The 9,604-nt window shown below is 41.5% G+C and overlaps 1 protein-coding gene across 1 annotated transcript in view; it reads left to right on the top strand.

The window, feature by feature from the left end:
• Window positions 1-4,705, top strand: part of LOC101782892 (CLPTM1-like membrane protein cnrB) — a 6,215-nt gene extending 1,510 nt beyond the window's left edge. The window contains exons 2-12 of the mRNA XM_004975633.2: window positions 661-807; window positions 893-1,007; window positions 1,097-1,188; window positions 1,282-1,379; window positions 1,986-2,023; window positions 2,262-2,497; window positions 2,754-2,847; window positions 2,955-3,145; window positions 3,590-3,809; window positions 3,896-4,063; window positions 4,161-4,705. Of these exons, the coding sequence (XP_004975690.1) occupies window positions 661-807; window positions 893-1,007; window positions 1,097-1,188; window positions 1,282-1,379; window positions 1,986-2,023; window positions 2,262-2,497; window positions 2,754-2,847; window positions 2,955-3,145; window positions 3,590-3,809; window positions 3,896-4,063; window positions 4,161-4,366 (1,605 nt within the window). The 3' untranslated portion in view covers window positions 4,367-4,705. The remainder of the gene's footprint in view (window positions 1-660; window positions 808-892; window positions 1,008-1,096; window positions 1,189-1,281; window positions 1,380-1,985; window positions 2,024-2,261; window positions 2,498-2,753; window positions 2,848-2,954; window positions 3,146-3,589; window positions 3,810-3,895; window positions 4,064-4,160) is intronic.
• Window positions 4,706-9,604: the final 4,899 nt, after the last annotated feature.

Below are 9,604 nucleotides of genomic sequence, written 5' to 3'. Positions count from 1 at the left end.
GGTTGTTGATGTTCGTTATACTTGTGTTTATGCTGGAGTGAACATTTGTCCTAGGTTACCTGTGCAGTAAGTTCCGTAAGGCCAAGACTGGTGGTTGGATATTGTGTTGTTGATCCTGACCATGGGAAACAAACACATGCATATTAAAAATTCCTCTTGAAGTTTTCAGGTATTTGTGCATCCGCTATGAGTTGAAGACTAGATAGATTTTAATTTAAGTCTTACTTGTGCTGCTTATATCAAGTTGAGAATTCTGTATGGTTGTTGCTTGTGGTATTTGCTCATGAGATCCTAAGATGTATGCTGTTTTTTGTTGATCATGTTTCATAGGTTGAGATCACCTACATTTGATGTACCTCATTGACTTTCTTCCTTTTGTTAAGTCTGTGCACCATGCATAAACCTTCTTAGATGATATGTATTGAATCATATAGCAAGAGTTGAATAGGGGCATTATGCCATTATAGATCTATACTTGTAATACAGTAATGGCACAAAATTCCATCCAAATTTGTAATTGTAACGTGCAAATTCTATTCCGATAGGTAGTATAATAGACTAAATGGTTATTGTTGTGTTCATGATTTAGGCCCTGCCCCTTGTCAATAGTCATTTTTCAAATGCTAAAACACTAAGTGCTCAGTGGCTTTGCTGTTGCAGGATATGTGGATGTATTTGTCAGAGAACGAGAAGTTCAATGATTTTGCTAATGAGGACGCACTTATTTGGCACGAAGCAAACATGCCATATGCAGTCTGGGGACCTACCAGTACCAGAACACGATCGTTAACATACTATCCTTCAGAGGTAGGCGACTGATTGCAGTAGTGTTAAACTTTATTTTATGCAACTATGGTCTGTTTGTTTGAATTTCGTGGATGTGCTGTTACAGGCTCTCAAGCGTAATGGCTCTTTGTATGCTCATGTTTACTTTGCCCGCTCGGGTTACCCTGTGGACCCTACAGATGCTGAATATGAGCAGAAATCTGCATTTGGGAGGACACATCGTATGTGTTTTGTTTTTCCATTGCATGGTCTCCCTTTGTGTTATAACATATATTTATGGAATACTGATTGCACTGTACATTTGATTTAGCTGTTGTGACATTCTTGCCAAAATCAAAAGCTGGTAAAAAGAAGAGCTTGCTTGGAGATTCAGAAAAACCTGAAGAGGAAGCACCACCTAAGGTCATTATCTTCATTCTTTCTCATTCAGTATATGAACTACCAACTTATGGTATTCCTTATATCTGCCGAGCTAATGAAAGACTTGGTTTGCAGGAGAATAAAGAATCTGAGGATAAAGATGAGGGTCCGGCCGAATATATATCTTATTGGAAACCAAATGTAACAATAAATCTTGTTGAGGACTTCACACGGTATTCACAAAATCCAATCTGTCTCTAAGTTCGATTTGTACCATAGATAGGATTTTAAATGTTAAGATTTATGCTCCATTCGACCTGTGGTGGCATTGGCTCATGATTGATACTTCTCAGCCCTGCTCTTTTGATGACATGAAAGTTATGAATCATTACCTTGCCTTGTGAGTTACTGATTAGAGCTATGCCACATTGGCACTCCTATTATATAACTGACAAAGCACTTTATCAGTGTGCAGTTGAACATTTATTTTCAGCTAGATCAATGTGATTGCAATGAACCGGAAGCTGAATTTAGAGTATAAAAACTGTTTCCATGTATGGTAATCGCAAACTAAATACTGCTAAATAGCCTTAATGATACGATGGTTAAATTTAAGGTTCTCCTCAGGTGACACTGGATGAAACTCCATGATTTTTCTCATTAACAGCTTCAGGTTTTGCACCGTAGCCATTTTAGTATATACTTTCTTGATTTATGTAACAGCAAAACTTTGTTGTTTTTGTTGTGTATACCGCAGCAGTTTTGCTGTTTATGTGTTTTCTTCGTTTCTGTGCGTCCTCTATACGTATGATTAACATTGCCCCCTTGATACTTTGCAGGTATCCCCACAATAATGTCCCTCCCATTGTTGCTCCATGTATCCTTCAACTATAACAAATAGTAACATTACCTTTTCTGTTTTGTGATAGTTCCGCTTTTACTTAAAACATGCATGTACTAAACGTTAAATTGTGGTCACTGCTACCCATTTGCTTCAAAAGCCACATTGCTTGAATCCAACTTCTGCTGAATATAATCTGTTATTGAAACACTACCTTCAGAAAAATTATGTGCTTTTGGTGAGGATGGTTTTGGTTTTCCTTTACGATATACAGATTTGAATGTCGATCCAGCTACAGGCAACTATTATCCTACTGTATTCTTCAATGAGTTTTGGCTACTGAGGGATAAATTAATAGCGCTTAACGAGACTGTGGAGGAACTGCCCTTAAACCTTGAAGTTGGTCCTATGAGCATGACCAAGTGGCAATTATTTTTACAGATTGAGCAATCCTTCCAGGTTCATCGTAGTTATGGAAGTATGCTCGAAGGCGAGGCTGATGAACTCAAGGTACACAAGTGCCCATACTCTAAACTGCAGCTATTTAAATGCTGACATTTTTGGATATGTTGCCCTTTTTTTTCTTCTTATATTTTCTTTTTTGGGGACCAAATTCCTTTGCACCCTTTCATGTTGTTTGAGGTGCCATTTTTATGTAGTTATGTACAATTACTTGTAGTTTATGTCCTTGGGATGTGGTTCCTGTCATTATTGGTTTACCTTGTCAGTCAGCTGCTGACTCTTGACATATATTTGTATATTGCAGAGGGTTTTCCTCGAAGGAAATCCTTATCTTCTTGGATTGACCATGGTTGTTTCTCTGTTACACTCTCTGTTTGATTTCCTGGCCTTCAAAAATGGTATGTACACCATATACTTTTTTTAATAGAATGTGTAGTAAGAATCGCACTAATAATAAGTTATTAACAAACTACTATTTTGTGATCTTTGGGTGCGCTATTTTCAGATATTCAGTTCTGGAACAAGAACAAGTCCATGGAAGGTCTATCGGCAAAATCCGTGATTCTGAATTTTGTGTGTCAACTAATTGTGTTCCTGTACCTTCTTGACAATGACACATCATGGATGATCCTTGCTAGCTCTGGAATTGGAGTGTGCATTGAATTTTGGAAGATTGGAAAGGCAATGCACATTGAGGTAAATGGCATCTGTGGTTCTCTAAGCCTTAAATTTATTGTACAAAGTAGACCTTGTGATTTTCACATGAAACTTAAATATTTTTAGCAATGAGAAAACGGATTTTGACTAAAGAATGGTGATAATCAAGATCATAAACATAAAGATTTTTATCGTTATTAGTCATTGCCCCCTCATTGTTCACTTGTAATAGTATACCAGTTGGCGCGTCAAGCATTTCAAGTGCACAGTTTTACTTTGTGCTGAACTACTATCACCACTGTGACCCTTGATGTGTTTTGATATATTAAATGACATCGGAATGTCAAATTTTGCTATGCGTATTATGACAACTTGTTCTTTGTCGGTATAGATATATATTGCTCCTATATGATGACATTGCTGATCCAGAGTAGATACCTGGTGACATTTTGTACTAAATGAAAATTTCATCTTGTTCTCCAGATCGATAGAAGCGGAAAGATTCCCATGTTGAGGTTTAGGGACCGTGAATCATATGCGCAGAATAAGACCAAGGAGTACGATGCGCTTGCAATGAAGTACCTTACCTATGTCCTTTTCCTCCTTGTGGTTGGTTTCTCGATCTATTCGCTAAAGTATGAAAAGCACAAGAGCTGGTACTCGTGGATACTTTCTTCTATGACAAGTTGTGTGTACATGTTTGGTAAGCAACTAATTCCAAATCTTGTCAGTTTATGTGATAATGTTGGTTAGCAGTAGAGCTTATATGTGTAAATTTGCGTTCTTCAGGTTTCATTATGATGTGCCCCCAACTATTCATCAACTACAAACTGAAGTCCGTCGCTCATATGCCATGGAGACAAATGACCTACAAGTTCCTCAACACCATAATAGATGACCTTTTCGCATTTGTGATTAAAATGCCAATGCTTCATCGTCTCTCAGTTTTCAGAGATGGTAAGATGAAATCTATCACTGTTCTAGCTGATAACTGCTGGTAACAGCAGGAAACATCTATGTTCTTTGGACTTCACTGACTGCTCTCTGTCGACAGATGTTATCTTCTTGATATACGTGTACCAGAGGTGGAAATATCCAGTTGACAAGAAGCGTGTCAACGAGTTTGGCTTCGGAGGCGAGGATGAACCTGCTGCCCAGGAGGCTTTGGAAGGAAGTGATTCATCAGCCGCGGCCCAGCTAACGGAGGCCAAGACTGAAGCTGAGGCCGAGACGAGCACAGAGGACAAGAAGACCAAGTGATGTCCACACCTTCCATCATCCAAAAGATAGCACACCTCTCAGCAACACCGGCCTTGTTTCTCCCAGTGGACTTCTCCCGGCGGACGTGAAATTTTCTTTGCTGAATCGGACGCTGGACTTGCCTTGCTGAGATTCTGACTATAAGATGTGTAACGGGGAACACAAACACATTAGTCCTGTCTAGGGCAGCGGGCGAACAAACACACCATCTTACGTTTTAAGTTTGTTTCTAGCAACCATTACTAGGTGATATGCTTGTTTGATCGGTTTTTGTACAAGATTTTGCATCTGCTTGAGAGCATCATCAGTTGCTCGTAGTGCCGTGATATGCTTTGCCTAGTCGAGTGCACCAAGTGACAGAATACGGGGGTGTTTGGTACTTTAGTCCGGATTAAAATTTATATCACATCGAATATTCGGACGTTAATTAGGAGGACTAAATATGATCTAATTATAAAACTAATTATATAGGTGGAGGCTAATTCACGAGACGAATCTATTAAGCCTAATTAATCCATCATTAGCATATTTTTACTGTAGCATCATATTATCAAATCATGAACTAATTAGGTTTAATAGACTCGTCTCGCAAATTAGTCTCCATCTGTGCAATTGATTTTATAATTAGTCTATATTTAATACTCATAATTAATATCAAACATTTGATGTGATAGAAATTTTAGAAGTTCCTAAGGAACCAAACACGCCCTCCAATGTGGAGTGACGCCCAGGAAGTGACTGGACCGGAGTCGATGTGGACCTGTCGTAGGAGAGGCGCCGGTGGATGGGTGGACGGGTTGGTAACGAGTTGACGAAACTCAGGTGAAGTGACTCGAATGACACGGGAGCGCCTTGCGCTGCGGGGATCTCCCTCTGACCGAGTCTGTGATCCGGCGGAGATCCGCCTTTTTTACTCGATCACTTGCTGCTACGTGACAAAACCTTAGAGCAGCACCAACGTATAATTCATGTGGTAATGCTAGACGTTGCGATATTATGCAGTTGCAAAATGATTGATTTCTCACTGACGTATAGCCATTCAACCCTCCCAAAAAGTAAGACCTATATGGAATAAAATATACCTTAAAAATAACTTTCGTCTCTCTCCTATTCCCTCGTTACATCCACTTGTTCTAAAGAGAGATATTTTATTTGAAGTACCGGGTGCAAAATCTAGCACTATGGTTAAGGGATGCTTCGAAGCACCCTACGATCCACACATCACCATGGGAATCTTCTTCTCTCTCTTCGGGGCACCATCCAAAATCCACTGTTGGAGTTGCTCTTAGAGCAAACCTAATATATTTGGACAAGTAGTTCTCAGCGGTAGGCCATGTGTCAGTAGCATATGATTATTACAAATTTTACAATGCTTAGTCCAAAAGTAGGTAGTAGTGGTGAGGTATGGAGAGAGGAAAGCAAGGAAAGAGATAGAGAAAGAGGGGAGGAAGGAGAGAGATAAATTGCTATTTTATTTCTTATGAGCAACCCATAAGCTTATGGTTAAATTTTGCTATGGTCTGCCATATGGATCACTCGCATAATGTTTCAGACAGACATGTCATGTTGAATGGAATATTTTAGTCCCTATGAACTGCTTTTGGTGCACTTATGGTCACCCTTAGAACACACCTTAAATGCATATATGCTTTGATCAAAATACGGTCAAATATTTAAAAATTTTATTTATTTAGTCTAGTCTTAATGGGAGTTTCATGTGCATTAAATTCCATGTGACATCAGCAATTTTGATGACTTGGCAAGTTCTATATGAGAAGAGAAAAGGAGAAGTTTCATCAGATGTGAGAGGAGTTTCATCCTCATGACACTTAACAGACTCATGACACTTAACAGACATAGTTACCTAATTCCCAATCTTGATAACAGTGCAATGAAACTGTGCGCTAAGACTAGCCTTAGATGTCAATAGTCCTTGCGTCTAGTGTTTGGCACCATACGAGATTCAGCAGGCAATGCAGAGACGATTCGGACCGATTTTACACGTCAAACATCGGCATGATGGTCTGCACTAACAAAATGAAAAAAAGAAGCAGCAGGAAAGATCCGGGCCAGAGATTCGTGAGCGAGTGATGCCGTGATGGATGATGCATCGATCGACGCCGGCTCGCCCATGCCGCGCTGCCGCTCCGTCCTCGGACATGCCGACGCGGCCTCCTCCGCGTCGCAGCTCGCGCGGGCTCACGTCAACGATACGAATACGATGCGCAGGCAAGAACCAGCAGGAAGTGCCCGTCCCTGTTCGACGCAGGTGCAGTGCACACGCGACGCCCCTCTGCACATGCGGCCGTGCGCGTGCAATGTTCGTCATAGATTCAGAGAACCAGAGCCAGGGACAATGGAAAGAAAAAGAAAAGAAAAGAGAAGTTGCTAGCAAGCATGAGAGGTCTTGGCACACTACGCCAAACTGTGATGTGTCCGAGGTGAGGACAAAATTTTATGCCGATCATGGGGGCGTTAGCGAGATCTCTTATCGTGTCCCGGCGAGGGGGCTAAATGGGGGACTGATTGCATGTTAGTCGGAAAATGCTGTCACCACGACACGAAAAACTTTCGGAGGGCACCTCGTACGCACAAGGATTCGTGCAAATCGTCCATTTGATTTGATGTCTTGGACGTAATAGCCGTGGCTCCATCAACACCAGCATTTTCTTTCTCGTATTGTTGGAAGGACACCGGGTTTCTGGCCTCAACATTTTTTTCGAAACATAAATCTGGCCTCAACATGATCCGTAGCACACGCAGATAAAATCTGCATGGCTGCATGAGCCATCCGTAAAAGAAGGCTGAATATATTTGAGCCCCAATGCAATTTTTCCTGTAACTTGAAATGAATTGTGCAGATTCCGATCCGCTATGGATGGATTTGATGTGTCAACGGATTCACCGATGCTGCACCCCACTGCCACCGGGTGTCAAATCAACCCCGACTCCCGAGCCCTCTCACTGTTCTCTCGTCAAATGCCGGATTCCCTCGCCACCACCAACAATGTCACACACACACACACACACACACACACACACACTGGTTTTCCAGTTGCTCGCAAAAGCTGACTAGGCAGTAGGCCGAAACAGGTTACTGATGCAGCCGCAAGTGGGCTCTCAAAGCCCTCAACAACCTCAACCTTTCATGGCGGTCCATGAACCAGCCACTGAGCCGGCTCTCCAAGTCCAAATTGTCATGCTAAATTGGGAAAATCCTGTGCCGGGGCGGAAAGGAAGAGAGACTTTGCTCCTGAGCACTAACGCTCTGTGTCTCTGTAGCAGGGACTCTCATAGCCCCTTTCCATTTCTTAGTTTTGTTTTGTCGATGCAAGAGGTGCGCGCGTGCGTGTGCGCGCGCATGCATTTTGCACGCTATTTTCCTTCTTCAGATTCGGGCACCGAAGATGAAAAAGAAGTGATCCAAAGCTGAGAGATCATGCAATTTTCAGTAGTACATTGCAATGTCTGTGGATAAGGGGGTCTGAATGTTGGTTGTGCCCTGGCCACCGAGCATCAAGCAAATGGAATTTTCCTTTCGCTTAAGATACTCATCGACCCCGGCCTCTTTTACCTTTTGGTTTTGTTTTATGTGGACACAGAAGAACCACCGATGACACCAAACCTTAACATCTCCAATAAAGTAATGGTTCGGCCGTGCAAGAATCGTCCCTAATAATCTACCGCAACTGGTGGCAAACCAAGAGCACTTCCAGTGATCAAGAGGTCAAAAATGCAGCTCTCTTTTGCGTGCATTCCTTTGTGTGACAGCTATAGAAAATGCCGCCTGCTGCCTGTGCTAACCAGGGCATGTCAAGCGAGACCGCAATAAGCAAAGGAACATGCTCCGATCCTTTCGACGTGGATTCTTTTCTGGAGTGGCGTCCTGTATCTGTCGAGGCATTCTATTCTATGGGTTCTCTGGTTAATTCTTCAGAGCCTTTTCTTATGTGAAGCAAACAGAAACAGGTTTCCTTTTGACAAATGGGCCGTCGGCAAGTGCAGAAATGACGGTGCAGGGTTGAAAAGTTTTCAACTTCTTTTGCGGAAAATTTCTGCCCAGTCAGCTTCTTGTCCCCTGCTGCTGCAATTGTGGCTGTTTTTGTCGCTGCTTTTGCTTGACGTCTGATCCGATTGGAGTGCTCGTGCGGTTCCCAAAAGCATGTAATCTCGTGGTTTGTTGATGGCCACTTCTGTTTGCTCTTTTTTAATTATTATTATTTTTTTACAAAGGAGGATGCAGTGTCGGCTCCTTTTCACCGCCGCGTGAATTTCGTGACATGTTAATTGACTCCGGACCCCCAAGCAAACGAAGAAAGCACGTAAATGCGTGACAGTAAAATAAACACTAGCGCACTATAAACTCCGCAAAGTAAACAAGCATTTTAGGGACTGCTTATGTTAATCAAATTAACTTCCCTATGAGGTAAAGAAATTTAGGCGTATCTACTAATGTAGTAATATACTCACTTAGTCACAGATAAATTACTCCCTCATTTTTTCTTACAGGGCGTACTTGGTTTAGTTAGGACGAGATTATGATAAAGGAAAAATACTCCATTAAGATTTCATTTATGTGACACAAAAGTATAATCATAAGAAAGTATCATTGGATACAAATAATAATAAAGTATTTTTACCATTACTTTTTCTTAGAAGTTTTGTTAAAATTTATTGAAAATGTAGTCATTTTAACGTATTAGTCATGATAAATTTAATAGTAACATTTCCATATTATTACAAATCATAATCTTCTACCCTTTATTCCCTGCAAGTTTATAAATTTTGATCCATGCATCACTAATAATATATGAGAAAACTCTAGTTTCCGTATTGCGTTACCAAGCCAAACCCTGTACATCCAGTCCATCTCATCCTTGCCACCATTTCTCCTCCTCCATTTTTGAGGCTCGTTGGATCAGTGAACCCCAAAGAATTCCCGGGAAAGGAAGGAGCGCAGCAAGAGGAGTAACGAGGAGCCTTGGCAGCATCGCAATTTCTGTATCTCTTGCTCATCACTATGCTGTTGCAACATCCTGGGCGCTAATAATCTTGAAGCAAGATTTCGAAGGTGAGATATTTGGATTGAACAGCAAGCCCCTTGAATTAAGAAAACGATCGCTCGATCACCTAAAAGGAGGAGAGAATAATGTTCCCAGGCCCGTGATTTGTGGCGTAACCATCCACCTTCAGTGCCGGGCGCTGTTTGCTACAAAGCCATACCACGATTGCCACTGC

Source organism: Setaria italica, chromosome VII (assembly GCF_000263155.2).
Source record: "Setaria italica strain Yugu1 chromosome VII, Setaria_italica_v2.0, whole genome shotgun sequence".
NCBI lineage: Eukaryota > Viridiplantae > Streptophyta > Magnoliopsida > Poales > Poaceae > Setaria > Setaria italica.
Note: the sequence above shows the minus strand (reverse complement) of the source record. Positions and strands in the feature narration are given on the sequence as shown.